The 27,358-nt window shown below is 27.1% G+C and overlaps 1 protein-coding gene across 7 annotated transcripts; it reads right to left on the bottom strand.

Moving 5' to 3' along the window:
• Positions 1-6,891: 6,891 nt before the first annotated feature.
• On the bottom strand, positions 6,892-27,022 carry LOC129975087 (ankyrin-3-like). Of its 7 annotated transcripts, XR_008785011.1 has the most exons (6): positions 26,883-27,010; positions 22,306-22,658; positions 20,035-21,531; positions 14,613-15,744; positions 11,195-11,259; positions 6,892-11,104 (listed from the first exon to the last, which is right to left on the bottom strand). XR_008785011.1 is itself a non-coding variant. In XM_056087997.1 (5 exons), exons 2-4 carry the CDS (start codon positions 22,474-22,476, stop codon positions 15,409-15,411), a joined length of 2,004 nt encoding a protein of 667 aa, XP_055943972.1. In that variant the 5' UTR covers positions 22,477-22,658; positions 26,883-27,010; the 3' UTR covers positions 6,892-14,787; positions 15,395-15,408. The 7 variants fall into 7 exon arrangements, 3 of the variants coding, with proteins under 3 accessions (XP_055943972.1, XP_055943970.1, XP_055943969.1); XR_008785010.1 differs by having other exon boundaries at positions 11,195-15,744; XR_008785009.1 differs by having other exon boundaries at positions 6,892-11,259.
• Between the last annotated feature and the right edge of the window lie 336 nt (positions 27,023-27,358).

Raw genomic sequence — 27,358 nt, 5'->3', positions numbered from 1 at the left:
AAGTTACGAGCTATGCAAGTACTCCTAATTATATTAGTGGTTTGGGAGCTATTTTAGAAATCTTAAATAAAGCTTTCAGAGAAATCATTAAATTAAAATTTCAACAGCAACATGACAACAAAGTAATGTTGTTGTTTTTTTTTTAATCTATATTAGTATTTCTGTACCAATATATTTTACTATCGATCTTTCCTCCTATTCATGTATCTACATTGCTTATATTTGGATAATGAGAAAATAATTGTTTAATGGAACAAGGAAATGTCCTTAATGTAATAAGTTATTGGATGTATAAGGATCAATGTTAGTGAAATTAATTAATATTAGATAAGAATATTATCTGTAATTCTCATAAACAATGCTGAATGAGAAAATTTTTGCATTAGTTGAACTTTAAATACTTTCGTTTTTCAAGTTCCCATTTTAGTTGAGATTATTGAAAATTAGAAAGATGCCTTGCACAAAATGTGGAACAGTATAAGTTTTTTAAACTAGTAGTAAATGTTGCATGTCTGTCGAATTTGAAGTTCAATATACACTTATGAGTATGAGTTTTATGAGTTTATCAATCATAAATCTGGATTATAAAAATTATCTTAAACTAAGTTGATCACTACTTTCATAAAAACTTTTTCTTATATGACAAAGAAATAATGTTTTTAAATGTTTATTGGCATCTGTGTTGCAATATATTTTACAACTGTTTTTCTTCCAATTCATGGTTATATATAAGTAATCATAATTTCTATTTTGAACGAAACAACATTTCTACCAAGTTTTTTAATTGAACCTCGCTAAACATTTTTTTAAATTTTAGTTACTTACAAATAAAAAAAATGGCTGATAACTTTCAGGAATGCGAAACAGTTTTGACTTATTCCGGATGTTAGAGAAATGTTTGCGGTCACTTTACTCTTTTCTTTGTTAAATACAGGTGACCATATTATACATATTGTGAAATATTAAGAAAAGAATTCTATAGAAATTAGATTTAATTTTTTTAAAAAAAATTGTAACCCTTTTTTTTTATTTTCATATTATTTTTTTATATATAAGTAAAAATTATTACAAGGCCAAGATGAATTTTCAGATTGAAACATTTCAGAATTCTGATACGAAATCCTGGCTAAGCGGATGAATGGTGATATTGGCAAAATACAATAAATAAATAAAACAAAGCAAAAGAAAAGAAAGAAATCGTCCAATTAATGGTTTAAAAAATTTCGAAAACCAGGAGAAACTTAATCTAATATATGCATTTTACAATTTATTTTTTTCTTCCAATTTATGCACATTATCATATTAAGTTGGTTATATTCCAATTTTAGAAAAGCTAATTAATAGAATTTATCCTAACATTATTTTCAAAATAACTATATTTATTTTTTCTTTTTAATATGGTACAAATGAGTCATTTAATTAAAATTTAGGATATTCTCTTTTTTGCGAAAATCAGGCAGAAATTAGGAACATCCCAGCTACACAGAAACACCAGGTCATATCAAATACGTCTCATAAATTGAAAAATTCTCCTTAATTTTATTCGTTTCCTTCCTCATTTAAGCTTATTTAATATTTTTTTTTAAATAAATAATTTACTTATAAAATTTTAAAGAAAATCTAGGGACATTTTATTAGAATTATCTGTAAGTACTAAAACTATTGAGAGAAAGGATTGAACCCATTCTTTGGAGATGAGTAAGGTGACCATTCATACTGATTTTACCACTACAGTACTGGTTTTCAGGGCATAAGTCCTGGTTAGTCATTAAACAAAACCAGTACACGAAAAGTACTGGTTTTAGATTAAAAAACATTAAAACAAAAAAAGTAATAAAATAAAAATAATAAAATTAGAACTGGCAACCCTGATAATTCCATGTGATATCGTCAGGTGTCGCATGAGCAGGACCGCCACGACGTCATACAAGCCAGTGGTGGTCTGATGTACTAAGTTCTGTGATGTACCTACCTTATTATTATCATGGCGGCAAAACGACATAAGTGCGTATTTAATGATGATTTAAAATTAAAATATACATTTATTAAAGAAAGTAATAATATTAATCCTAGTGAAGTATATTGTAGAAAAATGTAGAAGTACGTTTTCTATTGCAAATAGTGGAAAAAGCGACATTGAAAACCACACACAAACGAGCAGTGTCAGCAGCAATTGCAAGTTCGAGTATGACATCATATTTTAAGAAAAAAAGAATTTGAAACTGCCGAGAAGAAAATAGCTGCAGCTGAAGATTTGTGGGCATATCATACAGTTATGCATAATGAATCTTTTCGATCAATGGACTGTACCTGTAAACTTATTAAGGCATATTTTGATGCTAAATTCACATGCTCTAGGACCAAATGCGAAGCTATGATCACCGATGTACTTGTCCCTTATGCAAATCAAATATTGGATGAAGATTTGAGAAACGTAAGTTTTATATCAGTGTATTCAGACGCCTCAAATCACAAAGAAATTAAACTTATTCCTTTACTTGTCAGATATTTTTCATACAAGAATGGAATACAAGTAAAAATTATTGAAGTAAAGGATTTGCCAGGAGAAACGTCCGACATAGTTATCGAATATATTGTAGAGGTCTTAAAAAAACATAATTTAGAAAGCAAGATATTAGGGTTTTGTGCCGACAACACCAACACTAACTTTGGAGGCATGCGAAGAGCAGGGAAAAATAATATTTTTACCAAGCTAAAAGCTACTTTGGACGGACGGGAGTTTGTGGGAATTGGTTGCTCAGCGCATATTTTAAACAATTCTATACAAACCGCGGCGGACTGCCTTCCAATTGATATACAAACTTTAATTACCAAGATTTACTCTTACTTTTACATTTATACTGTGAGCGTCAGTGAATTAAAAGAATTTTGTAGACATAGAATATTAAAAACCTTTGGGTTACAGGGATACGCGGTAGTTAGCGTTACGACCAGCTATTGAGCGCGTGTTGGAAATATTTCCTGCATTAAAATCGTATTTTGCGTCTAATGAAAAAACTCCGACAATTATTAAAAATTATTTTGAGAATCCTGAAACCGAATCTTGGCTTTTCTTTCTCCATAATGTGTCGTCAATGTTTCATAGCACGGTTTTAAAGATAGAAGGACAGGATATTTCTATGTTGGAAACAAATATCATTTATAAGGACCTTAAAACCAAAATTGATGACAGGATAGCAAGTGTGTTTCTGCCCCTGCAAGTTCGACAAAATTTAAAAAGTCTAGAAGACGGTTTAGTTAAATCGAATATTTTCAAAGAAAAAGTGGTGGAATTTTACAGCACATGTTTTCAGTATCTGGAAGAATGGGAAGGCCATTTTAATGGAATCGAGAAGTTTAATTGGATTACATTAAACATGAAACCTCCGCATCAAATGGTTCAAGTATGCAGTGACTATTTAATTCAACATTATCCGGAAATAAATTTAATTGAAGATGAGCTCTTTGATGAAATCTGTTTCATTCAGCGCTACAGCACAGATGAGAAACTTGGGCATTGGAAACAAAATTGTGTTTCGGTATCAGATAGGTGGATTCAAATTTTTAAAGCCTTTAAAGAAAATGATGTGTCCAATAATATTGGCAAATTGGTAGAGTATTGCCTCTGTATGCCAAGAACTAATGCACCGACCGAACGGTTTTTTTTTTTCTTTATTAAACAACATCTGGACTAGCGAGAAAACCCAATTGAAAGGGGAAACTTTGAAATCCTTGTTGATTGTCAAAAATAATTTAAATGCAACCTGTATGGAATTCTATGAAAATATACAGAAAAACAAAAATTTGTTAAAAGCAATTCACTCCTCAGAAAAATATAAAAAAACAAACTAAATTAAATAACTCCTTATATTTTATTATGTTATTATATTAGGTATGGCTTATCATGTTATGTTATGTTTATTATGTTTTATTTTTATATTGTAAAATCATATTTTAGTTTTCGCATTTCTTGTGTTTAAATAAAAGCAACATTTTTTGATATCTAAAAGTTTTTTATTTACTTAGATATACAGGTTGGCCGTTGGGTGAATTTTTGATAAAAATTTATAAAATTTGAGCGTGGCTGGTCAAAATTCATATTGTCCTGGTTTCAGGTTAAAAAAAAAAATGGTCACCTTAGGGATGAGTTCGTGGTCTTATATTTTCATAGGCACATAGATCTTGCCCGATCCTCCTGGATTGAAAAATTAATGAACGCAATTTTTGTTAAAAATAAAGTCGAGTCAAACGAAATACTATAAATATTAAAATATTCAATTACTCCTTCTAAATTTCAGGATTCTCTAATATTAATTAACAGAATTATGAAGAGCAATTAAATGTCCCAAAATCGAAGTACTTCAATAATTAATCAGTGCTGAGTTCTGTGTTCCAAGAGTCCTTCTAACATTCACGCTGCCCTCGGTACGATTTTCTGTGAAAGCAGAGAAAATCTAAAATATCCAACTCAAAGAGTATCTTTTCCAAACAAGTTTGGGTGGGTCATGAACCCCACTAAACCCCTCTCGTGATGTACAAAGACAGTGTCGGTTTTCGGAAAAGAGTAAGGGAAAGTTTTATTGAGGCCAGTTCGGTGGGTCGGTTGACCTTCTGAGTGTCACACAGCAATATCTCCTGGGGACTAGGAATTCTTTTTTTGTTGGGTGTTATTCGGCTTGTCAATCAAACCTTTTAAGCCTCTTCCGTCATTAGTTTGGTCACCGCCTTATCCCCCCCATCGATAGGTGGCGCTTTCGTCGACATCGGGTTTCTTTCTCTGTATATGGCACTCTTTTAAAATTATGTTAAGATTTTTTTATTTCATGCTTGTTTTCAGAATTTTTGAAATGAGTCATAACCACCTCATTCTTAATTACTTAGATACTTGAGGTCTATTATCTAAATAACTAAAAAAATAATGCTAAAGCAAACGACAGCAGACAAGCTCAATAATCTTATTACTTGAAACAGTAAGTCCAGAAAAGGGTTGATGAAGATATAAGCTATACATTCCTATGTCTAACAAATTAGTGGCATTTTTTAAAAATTATCATTTTAAAAAGATAGATTTAAGGGTGAAATTCCTTTGTCTGTGTAGGGGAAATAGAGGTAAGATATTCTATGAAAAAAATTTGGAACAGATGACACTTGACAAAAAAGAAAAATGTTTTTATAGAACTTTAATAGAATGTTTTAATTCAAAAATATTGAGCAATTCCAAATTGTTAATAACCATTTCTTTTTGTATCATTCCATAAATGAATTATTATTTTCATTTTAAAATAAAAATCAAAAAATATTTCTATACCATATAAACAGTCATAAACACGTCTTTGAAAGATGACTTTTTTTTTTATTTGACGACTCCATAAAAATTTGTTACTAATAAGAGAATTATAAAATATCGACATAACAAGAACCACGCTTGCTGTTACATAAATGTTCAATTAATTAAAATAGGGAAGATAATATATTATTATATAATTTTTAATCGTGTTATAGTTCATGATAACTGGAACATAATCTTTTGAAACTTTGATATGTATAAATCTAATCATAGTATTCGGGAAAATAATTCAGATCAGATGCTTACAGATTAGAAAGATAAAAAGAATAATTGGTAGAAAATATCTATACTTCATTCTTTAATTTGTTAGAAAACAATTTGAACATTATTATTAATGGAATTGTATTTGCCTCATAGTATTCTGTATCTTACAAAATTTTAAGATATCGTAATTTGATAAATTAAAGACGTTATAATTTGATTAAATGAAAATTAAATTTTAAAAAGCATTCATTATATTTTAAGAATTATGATATTGTAATATTCTCAATCCTAATGAGATAGTTTCATTAAATTATGAATATAAATTTAATATATATTTTCATTAAAGCTTGAGACATATCACTGATATATAGCCAAATATTATAAATTATTTTTTTTAAATAGAAAATTCACATGCAGAATTATTCTATAAACAACATTAGCTAAAGTATGGTAGGGGGGGGGGAAACACATTTATAATTAATATTAAGACAGAGTAATACAAAATACTTTTTAACCAAATTTCAAACTTTATTTCATCTTTTTCGACAGATGTGAGGCACTTAATTTCAGTCAATGAATAAAATACAAATAGATCTGAAGATTCAAATTTACAGATTTCATTATTATGTTTGTACAGATTAGAAATTCGTATAGACATTAAAAATTTTGTCATTGACAGGCAATTCAGAATTAGAAAAATTAGATCATAAATAATTTAAAAGCTTAACAAAATATTTTTTGAGTTTATATACATACATAAACAATATCAGACAGTAGTTTCAACCTTTTCCTTAAGCCCCTTGGCAACAATTCTTAAGAAATACAGACTTAATATGAATTTGCACCTTAAAAATCAATTTTATACCAAGAATTAGTAACCAGTTTGATATAAAGAAAGAAAAACATATCTAAAATATTGCATATTTTTATAAAAATTCAACACTAATAATGAATAAGAATTTAAACATTGACAACTAATGACACCATTGTTTGATTACCAGAATTTTTTTTCAAACATCTGCCAAGGGGCTACATGTATCACAGGTTAGAAATCACTGTATTACATCACAAACCTGCCAACTAGGTTACATTTGGAATGATTTTTTTTTCCCAAAAATAATCATGAATTTTCATTTTATATATTTCTCCTAAAGAAAATTTTTCTGTTTACATGTCATGATGAGCTCAAATTGGGATTTTTGATTGATCACATATGAATAACACTTTCAACTAATCAAAAAAAGGGGGGGGGGACTTCTTTGTTTGTATTTGCTTTTTCTCCTAATATCCATTGTTTGAATTCAACTTGTATTGAAATATCTTTATGCTGATATGATGAAAGATTTTCTATAGAAAAGAACTTATTCCAAGTGAAACCCTACAACATAGTTAGTAGCAAAAATTTTTTGACCCATTTCCAATATTCTAATATTTGTTGCTTAGATTTATAATGGTGCACAATTAATAAATCATTCTTCCCACACAGAACAACAACAACAAAAAAAAACCCTATGATTTCTTTTTATTGTATTTTACACTTTCCTTTAAGTTTCTAAGTGATTTTAAAATATTAATATTTTTCTTATAATTTATTTGAGGTTTAAAAAATTTACCATAAATAATGGGAACACTGAACCCTCAATTACAAACCTGCAAACAGTAGCATATGCCTCTTAAATTAATTGTACAACTGAGACATTTGCTGTGAAGCATTTTAGAAATTTGCATATAAAAATCAAATATACATGATTTTCTGAAAAATGACATTTTCATATCATGGCCATGTATTTAAGAGTAAATTTTTGAAAACAGTAGGCACAGTATAGGTATAGTTCAAATATCAATCAATAGCATCCTATTTCTGAAATAATATACATTAATTAGCATAAGTTGTTAATTTTACAATCAGAATCAAAACAGAAAAATAGTTGTTAAACTTGTTAATTTACATATCAATTTGAATGTCATTGCACTTTTTCTATACATGAGTGTGAAAATTAAACTTTACAAGAACCTCAAAAATTTAGCTAAATATTTTACACCTGTATACAGAAGCTACTTGGAATAATATTTTGAAATAAACTGTAGAAAGGTTCAATTTCTTTTGAGGTTGCAATATAAGATTTCAAATAAAATTTTTTAGCTCGGGTTGTTTTAAATAAGGGTGTTTATGAGAAGATACAATTTGGTATTCATATATCTGCATGCAGGTATTCATATATCTGTATGCAATCATACAGATATATGGTATTCATACATCTGTATGATTTGGTACTCGTATATCTGTATGCTTCAATGTTAGCAAGGACTACCTTACCTATGAACATTCTATATTTGGTTGAAAATGTTAATAAAATCGAGTCTTTTCAATGAACAGTTAATTATATAGGGTAATCCTAAATTTCTAGATAATTTTTTGTCAGTTAATTTTGAAATCTGAAAAATGGATATTAACAGAGTGATTTGAAAACCATATATTATTCTCCCCAATTTAACTGTATGAATATGGCTGAAATTCTTGAATCTTTTACTTAATCATTATATCCTGAATATCCTTTCTACAGTTTTGGAATAATCTTTGTTAGCAGGTAATTTAATTAAGCAGTATATATATTCTTAACAATAAATACAAGCTTATATAAGCACCCTTTTATAAGCTAAAAAAAAAAACCCTTCAATAACAAACTATGTCATTTTTTCCCCCACAACTGATATATATATATAAAAAAATTCTTATTTTCTATTTAAAAAAAACAAACTAGAAATTGGTTTTAAAAAATTCATTTTTTACTTGCTGTTGGAAAATTAAGGTAGATATTATTGTTAAAGGAAGATATAATAAAAATTCACAAGCACTTTTGTCCAAAAATGTAAAGCTATCTAGGTCATAATAATTCATAAACCTATCTAGATCATACTAATTTTTCCAATTATTTTCAAAGTAAAAATATAATTGGCCTCAGTTTATACTAAATCCCACAAATTTTTAAATTCTAAATCAGAAAGAAAAAGGAAATTTAATTTTGACAAAAGTTACTTGTCTTTTAAAGTCACATGTAAGATTATATAATATGACTAAATTTATCTTAACAGCAACAGAATCAAGTTCATTTGCAAGACTAAGAAACTTTAAATACTGAAAAAAAGAATGATATTAATTTATTATCTAAAAAAATAGAAGTAATAAGAAAAAAAATCACAGCAGCATTATCAGTAAATATTTCAAGAGATGATTAATTGATGTGTAATCTTTCATTTACTAGGCTTATATAAAATATGTTGCAAGAAGTAAAAAAATGCTTATAATATCCCTCTTAAATCCTTTCTCACAAAAACAGATTCTGCAATTTTATGCCAAACTTAAAATAATGAAATGATCATTGCATAAAATGTCAGCTAACAACATTTACATCACATAAGTTATTTAATGTAAAATAAAATTACACTCCATGCAAATTTTTCACTCCATCTTGCGTAATACATATTATTGTGTTATTTTTAACTTCAAACACATATAATAAAAATTGCACTATTTGCAAACATACATATATAGAGATAAGATTTATATTTCATTAAGGATTATTTCCTGATAACATCTTAAGATATGACAGTAACAGCTAGAGATTATCACAAAAAGCTTATGGTTTCATTCTCATTATTACACAGATAAATTCTACATATAAGGCTTATGCAAATTAAATCTTGTTGTGGCTCAGAATGCTCAAATTGGAGATACAAATGCTGTGTTTGAAGAATGGGCTGCTAGCTAAGGTGTCAACAAAATGGAATATGCAGTTATCTCTCTTTAAGAAATTGGATTATGATACTTAAAATACAAAAGAAACTCCAATTATATGAATCTTCAATTATCTAAATCCATATTAGATAAGAGTGGACAGATATGGTTTCATAGGTAATTTTAACACACACACACTAAATTTTCAAACATAATTAGGTTTTTTTAATTATATTTTTAAAAATTCAATCATCTAAAATTTTTAATAATCAATTTGATCTCCATTCAGATAAGTGGAGTTCTACTCCAATTAATAAACTGTGAATTAATTTCAAACCATCCGATGATACAAAAATTTAAAAATGATCCACAATGAAATGTGAATAATAGATCAAAGAAATTTTTAATTAAATTGAATTGTATTTATTTTTTAAGTAAATCATACAGTTCCCTATACTTCTAAGTTCATCAAATTTAATATCATGAATTTTTCAAATTTTAATAGCCTAGTCTTCATTTAATTCGGATAAGCAGAGTTATCACATTGCTGGAGGTTTAAGATACAAAAAAAATATCTTTTTCAAAAACTACAGAACTGCAGATTATATTTTTGATTAGTTGAAATGTTGTCACACACATCATTCATACATTGTATTTCATTGAAAACGGTTTTTAAAAAATAAAATCACCGGAAAAAAAATAAAACAAATATTCACCTTTCAAAAACTGGTAACTCATATCACAGATATAATTTCAATGGTTTATCTAAAAGATTAATCACTTTAAAAAACATTAAGACATCAGTCCTATAACATAATGATTCAAATACAGACATCTAATTAATTAACAGTGGAAATCTAAATTATTTACATCAAAAAATGTATGGAATATATATAGCTCTAATTTTATACATTCATTTTACATATTTAGAATTCTGGGTTAAACTGCAACTTTTTATGTGCAACACCCAAAAAAGTTCTTGGATAAAAAATCCCCAAGAAAAAGAGTAAACATTGATATACAACAATGCAGTAGAAAAGGTGGGATTCTTTTGTTCATGATAAGCAATAATTAAGCATATAGTAAAATAAAAAGTTATATTTACAAATGTACGTTGTACATACAAATTGTCTTTAAAAAATTGCATCTAAAATCATATTTTGACATTTGCTTAGATCAAGATGCTATTCTCAAAAGCACTACAATGAAATTTTTAATATATAAATTCTAGATTGAAAAAATACAGAGAAAAAATCCCATTTATATTTTAGAAACATAAGAATATTATTTATTACACCAATTCACCAATGCTTTGAGGATTTTAACATAATGATTTGGAATGAAAAAATATATTAGTAACAATCTATATCACACTAAGCTTTTGTTACAAAACTGCACATTTTTTTAAACATTTAATTAGACTATATGCCAATAACAAAATGAAAAATAATATTTATCCTCTTCTCTTTTTATAAATTCATCTAATTAAAATATTTTAAAAGCAAAATAAATACATCAGTTTATATAAAAACTATATGTAATCTGACACACAGACAACAAAATTATAATAACACATTCCACAGAAATTTTGATTTGTCATGGATAATGGCACACTGATATAATTTTGCTCTCACATATAAAGTTATGTCAAAACATAGTACTAATCATTGTATATGAACAATGAAAATTTTTTCCTTTTCTATTAGAAAGAGTTTTCAAAACATGAGCCAAATACTACCACCTTGCATTTGGATATGTGGCATCATGGCATAGGTTTTCTACGTCAGATGCACTTGTTCATACTTTGGCAACTAACACTAAGAAAGAAAAGTTTATTTTGTAACACATATGATTTCCAATAATTGTGTAGAACTAAATAGAACTTGAGGGATAAGCAAATTTATCACCTATTATTATACTTGTTTTCAGTCAAAGTAGTTTCATGCCATTCTCAATTACATATTTTTTTGTCCTATAACATTTAAAAAATGAAATGAATATAAAAAAATATAGACCTAATATTAACTTTTTTCATAGAAACTTTTATTTCCTTACACAACAATAAGATATAATATTAGGAGAGAATTAAGATTTAATAGTAGAGTAATATAAAGATTTTTGAGTTTACAACATTAACACTAATGCTTTGCGACACACATAATGAAATATATATATATATTAATAAAATATTTGCATCAAATATAGAACATACACATGAAATATAATATCAGTTATTGATCAGGAGTGAAATATACAGTTTAAAATTATTTTTAAAATATTACAAAAAAAAAAAAACCCTTCAATTTTTAGATTGGTTGTAGGTCATAATAAAATAAATTTTAATAAAAATTAACAAGAGCAGCTTTTAAGTTGGCAGGTTTGAGTAGATATGGAAGAAAAGAAGTTATTTGGAATCAATTCATGCTTATGTGACACATCAAGTCCAATTTAATTTTAGAGTGCTCGAATTTAATTTTAAATTCCACTGCAAATAGTATAGGAAGAAACAGACATAATATCATAACATGGCATAATATGCAGTTAGATGGTTTGCATAACGGCATTGTGGCTATAATGTCACATGAATTGACTCCTTTCAGAACAGATTTTAATTTCGAATTTAGTATTTTAAATATGAAGAAATATATACCAATTTTTAAAGTATAGTCATATTCAGAAATTCAGTAGATGTCGCTTATTAGAAATATATATTGGATATTTTCAACCATTGAAATTACTTGCATTCAGAAAACAGGAGGGGGGGGAGAAGAAGAAGAAGAAAACAGTAGATTTATCTTTATCATTATAGTCACCATGTAAGGCTCATTATGTGAAATTGAAATTTAAATAAGTAACTTTTATGAATTCAGGTAAAGAGGGGGGGGGAAACAACAACTAAGAATTAAGGTTAGATAATAAACACAATGCCAATCCAAAATTTTGTACAATTAACAGTTTTCCTTTAAATTGACATGCATATCTGATAAATGAATTAAATTTAACATGTAATTGCCAATGTTTAATTTTTTTTAAGTAACTGTTTAGCTATAAACTGAATTCCTTTTACAGCATAAGGTTTACTGTGCTTACCATACTTAACTGTCTACCGTAACATTAATGAAAATGTTTCAGTTTGGGTAAATATTTCTATGAGAAATTCATGCTGTTTGTTAAATATAAACTACTTGCAGAAACTTAAATTTTTAAATTACATAAATCAGGTAAATACTGCCCGCAACAAAAAGAAAAATTTTGTTGTGGTTTTAAATAATAATTTTTGCTTCATATTTTTTGAGTTAACATAATTCTAATTTATTATTATAACTATTCTTTTAATTTGGTTCTTGAATTTTATATAAACCATTTATTATTTTTTGTTTCCAACTGCCACATTCATGTTTACTGGCATTATTAAATTAATATTATAGTACCGCTAATGTAAATTTTAATAACAATATTTTTGGAACTTAAAATATTTGGAATTTATAACTGCTTATCTTATTTCTATAAATTTTTATTTAAATTATTGATTAAATAACATTTTTATATAATTTAGTTATTAATTATGTTAATCATGTTAAATTGGATTTTTCTTTCATCATAAAATAATCATCATAGTCTTGCTTTATAACAATGCAAAGCTGTTATAATGCCAAAAAATCTGTAATAATATATTTCTTACTCAGATACAGTAAAACATTAAATGATAAGCATAAACATACATATACAAATGCTGCATACTGCATAATTTTCTGTTTAATTATAATGTGTAATAACATTTATCATGCAACTATGGCATTATAAATGTCATGATAGGAACTAATTGCTTGCTTTGCAGCACAGTTAATAAAAAAATACTTCGTTTTTATAGCAGGGAAAATTGGAAATACATAAAGGTAATCATTTCCTTCCAACCATCTGAAATACAAAGTAGGTTATTGACAGAAAATAAATAGTTCCCAATTATAATATTTCAATAAATTTAATCTTTTAAACAGAAATGAATGAAATTTGTCTTATTAAAAAGATTTTAAAATATAAAATTCTTAATAAATCAGAATTGAATATTAAAATGCAATTTCTGTAAGAAAAGAAAAAGAATAACTTGAATGGACATTACACAATTTTAAAATAATAAATGTGACTTTTGGCATATCTACTATTTTCTTCTAGAAATTCACACTTACTTATTTAATTTCTTTATCATTTTTTCAATCCCCTATCTATAAGAACCTATTGTGTACTTTAAAAGTTATTTAATAATTAAATATACAAAAAAAACCCTTTCATTTTTATAAGTGTAGTACAAATGTTTTTGATGAAAGTATTTTATGGAAATTTGAATGGTAAAAATTTTTATCCTTTCCTTTTTGTAATAATAATAAGAAACATCTACTGTATTTGAAAGAAAAATTCTGTTTAAAAGAAATGGTTCATACAGATGCAAGACAAAAGGGGCATGCTTTTACAACAAAATAAATGAATGAAACAACACAATCCAATTATAATGTCACTTAAAAATTAAAAAAAAAAAAAAAAACTGATTAAATATGAACTTGCACTGCTTTTTAAATGCACATTATCCTTCTGATTATTCCAGACAAAGCTCTAATTGTATTTCATATTAAATAGTAATATGAAATACAATGAGAAATTATTACAGTACATAATAATTTCTAATGTGATAATAAACAATATAATGCATAATTCTTTTAAATGCAATTACCAGTATTATGTAATAATATTATAAATTTCCAACAATTCAAAAATAATTTCCTTGGTATTCCTCTATTAACATTTTGCATCGTATTTTAATTTCTTTTTATTATCCTTAATCAACACACATCTTTTAGTTTAAATGAAAATTAGGTTATATCATATTTTAGGACAATTTTCATCAAGATCGTTTATAAATATTGGAGTAATTTCCAAATGCATAGCCCAAACAAATTTTACAGGATATTCTACCATTTGATGAAAACAGCTGAAAAGTTAATATATATTGTAAAATAACTGATATACACAAATAAAACTTCAAGACATTAAAAAAAAATCGGAGATATCTCTTAATTAAAATGAATATATTTTAATCTCTTGTATATACTAATCAATATTTCTATAATGAACTTTACAAACACATGGATTTAATATATTTCACTGATTAGTATTTAAGCACACCCCTTTCATATAGACTCAAAAGAACATTAAAAAAAAGTTTACAAATATATGATTAAAACTGAAAGTTAACACTAAATGTAAAGATTCTAATTTTATTTTTCTGAATAGAAAAGCAGCAAAAGGAATATGGGGATAGAGAATAAATACCTTAGCAAATCTATTTTGCAGTCCTCTGTTCCTGAATGTCAAGCAGAAGATAACCTAACAATTTATTATCAGTCCTTCTAATCATAAAGAATAAACCACAACCTCTCATTGTTTCTGGAATCTATGGCTACATTAAGCTCGGATGTAGTACAGTCTGCCCTTGATAAAGCATCACCTATACAACATGAGTTGACTGTTGTATCAATTTCCAAGACTTTATATTACTTTCCATAAAAAATTCAAAAATAGACATTCTAATAAAAAAAAGTACATAATTTACTTAAATAATTTTGTTATTATCAATCGAACAGGATTGAATCAAGGTTTGAAGTCTGATTTATGAAATTAAATGTTAGAAATATGCAATTAAAAAAAACTATTTGATTTTAAAAAAAGGGTAAATTTTAGATATAATTTTACCAGAAAATTAATTATATTTCCCAAGAATAAAAGCAAATGCATACAAACATATTTTCTTTCAAATTAAAGCATATCTTTTCTCAGAAAATTTTACATATTTATTAAATTTGAAGTATAAAAAAAAAAAAGTCTTTATTGGTAATTTAATAGTCATCTGATTGTCAGCAAGTATGCCAAATATAGTAGTTTTTTTTTTAAACATAAAATTACCAAACTTACAATATAAAGTAGTTATACTTGCCATATTTGGCAGACATTTTGATTTCTACCAAGATAATAGATGGAATTTTATAACAGAACCTATGATCAGAGCTTCACAGCGACACATTATCAAGGGGAGCAGCATACATTTTCATACATACTTGGCATTATTCACCTAAGGCCTCCAATCCAGCAAGTATTCTTTAAGGGGAAGAGGTAGGGGAAGTCTATTTACATTCTGTGCTACTTTGTTATTCAGGGCATTACAGATGGCAACACGGGAAATTTGTTTTAAGGTTCTGGGATGGGAACGCATGTACTTTAATAAGCCTGCAATAACACTGCCCATAGGGATAAGGGTTGTCTGCGTGCTCAGCATTTTGAAGCACTTGAAGAGTTCTTTATGATTCATGCAGTAATAGTACAGCCAAATTAATTTTGTAAAAGTCTGTTCCTCATCATTCAGTAATTCTTCCTTACGGACTATCAATTGGATGTAGTGACATAAGACCTGAAAAAAAAAAAAAATTAAGACTTTATTTTGTACAATTATAGCACACAGTCATGTTGGCATACTGCTCAACACAAACATTTCTACAAGAAATTAACTGCAACATGAGCAATAACCATTTTTTAAAAGGTATCATTTGACATATATATATAACTTTGTAGAAATACGTAAGGCTATAAAATGAATGCACTGACCAAAATTATTTTTAAAAAAATTAATAATAATAATAATTTGATTCATTCATGATTATAAGTTAACTATTGTGCAAGTACTAAAATGAATACATCTTTTTGTACAGACAATGATTCTTCAAAAACTAGTAGAAAAATCAGTGCAAGAAAGAAATTTTGTACATTTCCACTCATATAAAATTCCTCTAATAACTTTTTCATCAACAGCCTACAGAGACATAAAACGCTAAGAAAGCAATTACATATTCATTTTAGGTTATCACTGTAATGTATTTGAAAGATGACATTTTACTCACTATAAAATCATGGCATATGTATTTACAGAGTGAACTCAATGTCTATATAACCAACTAATCTGAATAGTAAACAAAATGTTAAAAAACTATATTTGTAATTTAATCATTCAAAAATTCTCTTAACTTTACTCAGATATATTGAGCTTAAAAGAACTACTTTAAAACTCTTCTGATACATCAGTTAATATATAAAATTAAGGCATTCTATAAAATGCTTATTCAATAAAGTGTAACACTTAAACATATCTTTTCTAAGGAATAATATAAAATATTCACAAATTATATACAAAGATAATATTTATTTTTTCATTTGGCACACTATGCAAACTGTAGAAGCAACTGCCAATATATATATATAATGTAAGCATATAATTTTTCAGGTTATAAGGCAGGTTTGATGATAGAGATGACACTTTGCATTTTTAAATTATCTTTCTCGGGAAGGCATGATTATTTGCAAGCAGGAGCGACAAGCACACACACAACACAGAACAAAAAGAATTGATGGAAAGCCGATGAATATTTCATACCTGGTCTTATTATGACACGAGATTTCTGACATGTGTTGTTTCTAATTGGAATTTCTTACACGTGTTGTCCTTGACAAGAGAAATAGAGGGATCCTTTAGAAGAATCTCTTTACATCAGCGCTTCTCTATGCCTTCACTCGGCAAATGGGAACCGCTGATGCAATAATTTTTACAAAGATTCAGTTTAATTAATTAGAATTGATATTAGAGTTTAAAATATAGTTACATGTATATATATAATCTGAACAGTTAAATAACTAACTGCTTAAGTCATTTTTTTAAACTCATCAATACTTAAAAACACATGCGAAACATTAAAAACAGAGGTATTTACGTATTAACCACATAGCAATGATTAAATGACATTAAAAGAATTGTCAAAGATCTTGCACATTAATAGCTTCTTTTGTAATTAAAATGTAACCACATTTATCAAAGACATGATTGTCAATGCAAAAATTCCGAATTAAAAAAAAATTATTATTTGACTAGACATTCTAAGGAATGCCTGAATTTCTTTCATTATTAATATATATGCATAACTTCATTTTGGAGGCTGACAGCCATGCTATATTACTGTCTAATTTGTAATGGTATCGAGCTATACGATTATGTTTCAAAGAATTTTGATTTCAAAAAACATTTATATCAGATAGGATGTTATACTTTTATTACCATTATGCAGTTAAAATATTAGTACGATTATGTTTACATTCTTTTTTCAAATTCTAAGCATAAAATCAAAGTATAATTTAATTATTTTAAATTATGTTTAATATTCAGAAATCAAAATAGAATAGTAAATAGTTACACTGCAATTTTAATTTCTATGAAAAGTTCTAATTTTTCTCCATTAATTATCATCATTCAAATAACAAATTTCACTGAATTTTTCAATATTAGGACACAATTACAACAAAAAATGCTAAATTAAAACAAATCCTGTTTTTATATTACTTAAATGAAATGCCTGATACAGTATCTACTGAAAATTCAAATGCAGTTTTCAATATAAATGCTTTTTTCCCCTCAAAAATTTTAATGAAGTAATAAGTAATTTCAGAAACTTTTTACCCACAAATAAAACTATATATCTATCAAAAAAATTGCTGTAACAACTTTTCATTTTATTTGTGTAATAAAATGCCTATAATAGATTTTGAAAAATGTTAAAAATCCAATGGAGAATTTATATTTTATTACTAATTCATCCAAGAAGTATGTCTACCTTAAACTTTATTAAGAGCTAATAAATTCTGCTGCTGCATGAACTATTTAAAATTTTGAACCATTTAAAAAAACAAGCAACTCAATAAATATTAAAAGAGAATGTGTCTGTCAGCTCTTTACAAGACAGACGGTTTGACCAAGACTTGCCAAATTTGGCATAAATATACTTTTGAGAGTTGAAATGTGCACATTGATGCAATTTGCTTGAACTTTTAATTAATTCAATTGGTGCTTTTCCATGATAGTTCCTGAAAATGTTATTGTGCAAATCTGATTTTTTTTACATCATTTTAAAATTTACCTTTTTATTGACACTAATTAAAATGTCAATAAATTTTTCTTGAATTTTTTTAAAACAATTTTTGCATAAAGGATTTTAATTGTGTAATAAAACTCCTACTGCTTACATAATTTCATCAAATATTTAATAGCCTGTTTTTCTTACACTATTGAAGATTCTCTAATTTTCTGTAGAATTTATAAGAGGAAGAAAAAAAATTAATTACATTACCATAAAAGACAACATATAATTTCAAATAAAATACATAGATAGTTTAAAGTTTCGAATGGCACTATAATGCCATGAGATTCAACTATATTAAAATAATTTGAGAACACAATACACCAAACAGTGAAAAACCTTCATGTGGGTCAGAATTTGATGGAGAAAAGTAATAAGCTGAGGAAATTGTTAAATTTAAGATTTGCATCAAAGTTAAATGAAATTAGAAGCAACCAATATCAATGAAAAATTAGGTGGCTACCAAAGGGTACTAATGTAATAAGGTAACTAAATAACATAGTAATAAAAGAATACTGCAAATCATAAATATGGCAAAAACAAATAACTAAAAATTCATAAGTTTACATTCAAGCTATATATTTAATAATAAAAAGGGCAGGAGGGATATTTCAATGAAATAAAAATCAGTGACACAGTTGTTCAGTAATAAATCTGTCATTTCTTTTTTCAACTATGTAACTGCATCAGATAAATATTGAGATATTAATGGTCATAATATGTTTTCATTATGTAATGAATAATGATGTCAAGAATTTTCTTTCTACATAGTATTTTGTTATAAAATTCTTCTACAAGTATTTAACTAGAGTAGAATATAATTTCGGACAAATATCATATTTTCATTTAATTTTAAGATGCTCAAATTTCTTAGAATATATTTTATTGGGAATTATAATTTTCTAATGTATTGGGAATCATCATCATTTCCCATTTCAGCAAGTTCTAGATCATAACAACTATATGCTATCAATTACAATCCAACACTGCCTCCTAAGTGCATTTTCAACTTAGACATGCAAAAGAATTTCTTTCTTTCATAGCCATACAACACAATGCAACATACAACCCTTGCTCATCCTTTCTTTCATAGCCATACAACACAATGCAACATACAACCCTTGCTCATCCTTTCTTTCTTCTTCCATTTGGTGCCCACACCAAACAATTCTTTATTACCCATTTGTCAGAATTCTATGTTTGATCCAACACAGTTTTTTTTAAATTTTGGCAGAAGTTATATCATACAATTCAAAGATCTATTTAGCAATATATTTTAAGAAGCTTTCTGAGTCAAGTAGTTTGGAAGGCATTTAATTTCTGTACTTGTGATTTAGAAAGTTCCAAAACTTCACTACTATAAAGAAATACTGCAAATACTGTTACTTTAAACAGATGTAACTTTAATTTATTGCTTCTATTTGAGGGTTTCTAGAATCTACGTGTAATTCTGAATGAATGATAGACCTCCTACTTGTTTTTTTTATCTCAAATTTATTTTGATTTATTAAAAGTGAATCATTACATTTAATACTTTCATTGACTTTTGTTTTAATTTATTTCCAAACTATCTATTTGGCAATACTGAAGAAAATAAAAATGACACTGTCAGTAATGTATTAGGAATGATATTCCCATAAATACTGGCATGGAAAAACTTGTATTCAATATATTAATTTATATTATTATTAATTTCATTTTTTTTAAAAAAAAAGAATAGAATATAAAATACAATCACTTACCCAATTAGACTGTACATACAGAAAAACAGAGCTCTGGGAATGGCAAATTGTTGCCTCCGCACTGCCAATACTTGCATTGGGATCAGCTCCATACTGTATCAATACAAGAGTTAAATCATAAACATAATGCAAATCACTTGGAACCCGTGCATTTGTTACCATATCCATTAGAGCCTTAAGTATATGTTCATATCGTGCAGAAAATTTAACATTTGGGTCAAGTCCATGCTGAAGTAAGATGACTAGTAAGTTTCGAATGAAAGCAAAAGCCTGGTTCTTGTGCTCTTCCTTACTAAGAATAATATATTCACTGGCAGTGAAGACAAGAACATGCATAGGAGTCAAATTACTTCTGGAGGAACAGTTTGGATTAGCACCATACTTGCACAAAAGTAACACAGAGTTCAAGTAGAATACCTTCTTGTTGTGGGCCAGAAATTGCAGTGGATCTTTATTGATCAATGGCACAAGACAGACCATGAGAGGTACAGATCCATCTCGGCCTACGCTATTTGGATTACCACCATTCTTGAGCAACATTTCCAGCAGCTCATATCGGAACTCCCAATCCTGGATGTGTCGTAGAACGCATGCTAATGCACTATTTCCTTGGTGATTAATGCTCGGACTAGCACCATTCTGAAGTAAATATCTTACCATATGCAACATGTCCCATTTATTCCAAGGACTAGGTTCTTGGGCATACCCAAACCGGGATTCTTCAAGAGCATAACGGACTATCAAGGCGTGGAGTGGAGTGTTGCCAAGAGTATCTGGTTCATTGATTAATTCACGGCATCCATGATCTAATAACATTTTTAAAGTCTGCAAAGTTGCTTCTGCAGATTTCCGGCCCGACAACAAAACAACATGAAGTACAGTCATTTGTTGGGTAGCAGTTTTAACTAAAACATCTGCACCACATTGGAGAAGGATTTCAAGAAATTTTAGATCCTGCATGGCAGCTTGGTGAATAGGATAGTACTCATCGTAACATTGATTGATTTCATCTGATCGCTCTGCTACCAAGAATCTGGTACAATTCCAAGCTCCCCTTTCACAAGCCAAATGTAAAAGAGGCCTTTTTTGTTGCCATGGTAACCAATTATCCTCACCCTGCGCCAATAGCAGCTCTAGAATTTCTGACTGATCACCGTCAATAGCATAATATTCAGCAGACTGCAATCGATCAGAAATCCGGTCCGGCATACCCATTCCTGGGACATTGCAGGACCTTAATTCACAATTTTGATTGTGAGGACCAGGAAAACACATCCTGGCTTCTAGATCAACACGGGCACCATGCTTCAGAAGAAGTTCAACTATCTCCTCTGTGCCATGGAAGGCAGCAATGTGTAAAGGCAAACTGCATGCTCCCCGGTTCACATCACATCCACGATTTAATATCCATTTTACAAGCTCAACACAATTAAATCCAATGGCTCGTTGTAGTAAATTGTATCCATCTTCACTCTGAACTGATAATATATTTTCTCCCTGTGATATAAAAATAAATATTTTAAATGTTTAGACATAAATATAGAAAAATATACATTCACATTTCATTTTGAAAGAAAAATGAACCGGCAATTAAGAAAAATATAATTAATAATCTATAAAAGATACTAGTTTTCTTTTAACTAAAATATATTTTCAGGAATCAGGAAAATTAAATTATTAAAATTAAAATAAAGGAGAAGAAATATTTATAGAGATCCATAAGTTATACAGTGTTTCATTTAGGTTTTTAATAAAACCAGATTTGTAAAGAAATTTCTATTGCCCAGGAAAATCACTATTTTGCTTACAATTAAATTGCGTCTTCACAATAAGCATTGAATAATTATATATCCATTCCATTTTTTTTCTTCTAAATTTAATTTTGAATTTCCCCAAAGAAAAATTGAAGAAAAACTTATTTTTATAACCTCACTATTCAAAGATTAAAGAAAGTAACCTCACTATTCTCCATATATTCAAAGATTTCTATTACAAAAATCAATTATAGAAAATATGAAGTAAATGTAGAATTATCTTCATAAATATATAAGCTTATAGAATTAACTGGTGACATTTCTGCACATTTTTAATAGGAAACATAGAATAATGGTTTAAGAAAAACATTAGCTAATGGTAACCATTAAATGTTCATGTAATAGTTGCTGGCAATGAAAATTAGAATGATATTTGACTTCCATTTCTTATGATTACAGCTTTTTGAATAGTCACTACAATATTTTAGAAACTAATGAATAAGTAAATATTAGTTACCTTAGGTATATTGCTAATGTATCGTTCAATGTGACACCATTCTATATGAGACATTTCTTTCTCTCGCATATCTCGCAAGAGAGCTAGCACAGCATTCTGGGTGGCCTTTGAGGTCCCTGGAGACAACAGATGCCCCCCAGTTTGGAAGAAGCTGCTAATCATGGACCCCATCTTGCACAGCAGTCCAAGAAGGTAGCAGCCTTCTTCTTCAGATTCCACCTCCAACGTTCACGCTGCCAAGATCTCACAATCAGGAGAAATTTGAAAGAGTCTTGGCCACATATCTCTATTATGAGGATGATGAGAGCTGATCAGCATGCTCTTAGAAGATTGGTGATAATAAGTAGAGAATACTATAAGAAAAAAATATCATGTGTATAAACTGATACAAACTACATACTTGTCAAAATAAAATCGTTGAATAAAATCTAAATATTGAAATCAAAACATCTTTCCTGTCTTAAATTTGAATTATCTTCTGTATGCTACTTAGTTTTATATTATCATTAAATTTTGCACCGATTTCTTTGCTTATATTTTCACTTTAAACAATTTCCTTTTAAAGGAATACACATACATTTTTAAATTAAAAATCCAGTAATTAATATTATATCTTGACATATTTCCATTAACATTTGGTTATTTAACTTTAAGCCCTTAATTTTTTAACTTTGTTAACTATTTAATCATTGGCGACATTGTCTGTTTCGGAGAATATGTCGCATTGATTAAAAAAGAATCGATAAATTATTTGAAAAGCTTATTGTTTATATCTATAATTTTTGTATAAAATTGCAAGACTAAAAAATAACTTAATTTTAGTCCTGAAGTTTAAAAATTTAATGCTTAAGTGATTCTCATTACCACAGACAAGAAATTATGGAAAAAAATAAAAAATAAATAAAAAAAATGCTAAGATACTAAAGTTAACAGCCAGAAAACAAGCATATGTCTTAAGGAAACTAACAATTTCAATATCGATTAAAAGCTATGATTACATAAATTCTACTAGGCCCTTTATCATTTTAAAAAGCTTTTCTTAAAATTTATTATCTGTAAGTAAATAGTAATTTATTGTATATTTTTTAGAGAAGAGACCTTCTCTTTCTCTAAAATGCAGACATGCAAAGCTTTTATTCTCCTCATCCTTCATATGTTTGTACACATGAATCTAAATGAAGTAGGCTGAGAATCTTTTGAATTTATTTATTTTTGTATAATTTCACAAAAATCCTACATGCTGTAGTTTCTAGAAACACTTCCAAAAAAAATTTAAAAAAAAAAAAAAAGACAAACAAAATTATTTTTCAGAAACAACAACTTTATGATAATTATGAATTTAAATAGCTAAAGAAAGTCTGAAAAGAAGGATAAATTTATATAGTCCTGGAAAATAAAAAAACATTTTTATTATCACTGCACAATTTTCAATAAAAAAAGTCTAATAAGAAATTAAGTGATATAAAAGATTTAAACAAAGAATATCTCCATGTAACATAAGAAAAACTATTTTCTGATCTGGATTCCACTAACACAAAAGATTCTATTCAGAGTGGTACCATTATGATCAAGTGCCCTTGAGAATTGCACTCTCCCCTTAAGTGCAAAATTTTTATTTTTCACCACTCTGTGATCTGTCCCTAAGAGGGAAAAAACTGCATATTTTTTAACAATAAAGGTTTGAAGAATTTTATAACTTGTTAATAGTTTAATAAAAATTATGTATTCTTGAAAAATAATACTTTAAATAGCCATATTGATGAAAAGTATTGTATGCAACAAATCAAATTTACAATTACAGCAAATGAAACAGAAACCATAAAAATTTTCTGAAAGATTGAAAATAAAATAAAATTACCTTATTGTTTACTAGATCCCTGTGGAATCAAATGGTTTGCTGGGAATATCAGTTGTGTTAATTTTCAATTAAATCGCTTATACAAAAAATTCTGTTCATGATTTGGACAACAAATATTTTTAAAGTAACAAATGGTCATTGATATTAAATCCCTGTTATATTAGTAGTCTTAAACTTGCTCTATTCATAGTGTACATAACCTCTCTTAACTAAATCAAGTTCCATCTGGTTCCTTTTTCTTTTAATTTTTGCATTCTGTGACTTCTTTATATATTCCTCATGTAAACTACACATATATTAAACATTATCCTTCCTTAGCTTTTAACAATAAAAGAAAATTATGCAATTAAATCTTTGATGAAGAAATGAAAACAGTATTAATTTCAATGCAACAGTGAAGTATATTGTTTAATATCGTGCAAAAACAGATCAGGTGGTTAACAGGCTATTATAAGTGGGAAAATTGGCATATAAACTCATAAAAAACTTATGATTATAAAAATAAAAATATGATTTAATAATATGAAATGAAATTTCAAACTTTACCAGATGCAGAAAAAATGCAGTTATTTTAATAACTTGCATATATCAGAAAATTTATACTATTTATAAAGCAAATTATAATTTATTTAAAAATAATTAACTATTTAACTGGCACATATGTAATTAAAGTATTGCACTTTAAAGCTGATAAACTAAAATAAAGCCATTTTAAATCAATAAAGAGAATTATTGGAACAATGATCTTTTTAAATTATTCAATGGACTCATTGTTGAATCAAAATAATTACACTATTCCAAATAACAGACACTTCATTAGAAAGCTGATAAATAAAAGCAATTAACAAAATTTAATTGCACATGAAAATAATATTTACATAATTTTCTCACCCAAAGCAATTAAATACATAAAAAAAAAAAACCTTCTCAGTTTATATCTTAACCATCTGTAAATTTCTCAAAAGCACTTACTAAAAATGATGAATGGATCTTTAGCAAATTTAATATAAATAATCCTTTATGACTATATTTCCTTTGGTTTTATAAACTCAATAACAATTAAAAATTAAGGAGATAAAAAAATACTACAATACTACAAAAGGAATCAACTTTGCTGTTAATAAGTAACATCATTTATAGCACATTTCCAATCCCAAACAATTATGCATCATGAAATTTTTAATTTTTCAATACAAAAATAGAGATTAGGAAAAATCTAGGAAAAATTGAAATGTCATCTCACTACAATAAAAACAATCAGATAATATGTATTTTTGAATTAAATTTTTACTACTATTCAAACTAATTTAAATAGATTGTTTATATTACTGTTAATGACAAAGTTCTATTTGTTAATATGTTTCAATTTTTTTATATTTTGGTAAGAAAGTTTACTATTTTAATAATATTTATTTAATTATAATATAATAATCTTATTGGTTTAGAATTAATGACTTTCTTAAAATAATACCAATGCAATAAACAAAAAAATAGTGCCAATTTTGCATCATTCAATTTTTGAATCTCTCAAAAGCAAAGAGAAAAGTAATATACATAACATTTTCTATTAATTAAAATTTTTTAAAATATTATAAATAATTTAATTATCTAGTTTGAAATATCATTAAACCATTAATTTTTCCAATGTTATAGATTTTTATTTTTACTAAACATTTTGCAACTAAAGTAAAAAAAAAAAAAAAAAAGATATTTCAGATCTCAAATAATAAAATTAATACATTCTACTGTTTGAAAATAACAATGTTAATAGAACAAAAATTTTGAGGAACTTAATATGTTTTGATTAAAATGACAAAATGAGATAAATAATTAAGATCTTCAATGAAATGCTTTTTCAACATTACTAACAATCAGTATAAAAATTAGTATTTTCATTATAAAACATAAAATAAGTTATTAATAACTTTTCTATTTTTGAAAGTCACAATAATCGAGAATGATTTCTGAAAGAGCAGGTCTTTATTTTATCCAATAATTCTTGACAATTTTTATTAATCCAAAAATTAAAGTTATCGAGAAATACACAACAAATGACAAATATCTTGCATCATCCACTGATTTATATTAGTAAAAAAATACATTTCTTTCTCTTTTATTTCTCCTCAATCTATGGATTTTTTTACAGTTAATTTTTAAAATATAACCTCATGGATTAACTTCATAACATTTCTGTTGAGCAAGAAAAGACTTAAGAAATTATTTGTAAGTTGAAACACTTCAAACATTAAAATAATAAGCACTTATTTATATAATTTTCAAGACTTCGTACATTTAACATGCCTTTTATAGAAAATACAGACAATTCGCAAAGGAACGCCATGTCGACGGATAAAAAATTTTAAAAAAATAATATTTGACTAAAAAATAAATTTTATATAATTCTTAAATGAATTTTTTTACAATGCACGACCAATTCTGGATTGGCCGTGCATGATTTTAATTAGCCGATGAAAAGTTTGTCTCACTAATGATACTAAATAAAAAATTAAGGTTAAAAAAAGGAATTTTTCACTTTTGAAATTTGCATTCTGAATTCTTAAATACATTATTAATAAATAAAAATTAAAGCATGGTGGATCTCGCTGGAATAAACAGATTAAACCAATGACATTTAATCACGGCACACACAGGAACTGAGATCTGCGATGAAAAGACTGGTTCCGTTATAGGAAAATAGAAAGAAAAAAGTAAAACATACCTCAAAAATCAAATAAAAACACCAATAAATCCTACCATTTAAATTTTATCGACATGCGTTCGTAAACTTCTCTGCGAAGTTTTGAACCTTTCGATAATTAAATAACGAAATTAAAACAAATACTTCTGATTATGACATATGAAAGTTGCCAGAGCCGCAACTGTGATAGGTTAAACAGATCATCCGATCAGATGATGATGATAGTGGCTGAGCGACGTGCTCAGCATGCTTAATGCACGATATAAATAAGATTGGATATAAGATAATAATATAAGAAATAAGATAATCAACATTTCAAAGTATTCTTTTTCTTATTCATGGATGAGCATTCATTTATTATCCTAGATTTAATTAGAGAAAATAAAAATGATTTAACAGCTCTAAAGTAAAAATAGTTTGCTTTTTTTAAAAATTTTTGTCTTTTATTTATAACTTAATCCGACATTTCTAAACAAAAACTAAATTAAAATTTCAAT

Source organism: Argiope bruennichi, chromosome 7, assembly GCF_947563725.1.
Source record: "Argiope bruennichi chromosome 7, qqArgBrue1.1, whole genome shotgun sequence".
Taxonomy (NCBI): Eukaryota; Metazoa; Arthropoda; class Arachnida; order Araneae; family Araneidae; genus Argiope; species Argiope bruennichi.
Note: the sequence above shows the minus strand (reverse complement) of the source record. Positions and strands in the feature narration are given on the sequence as shown.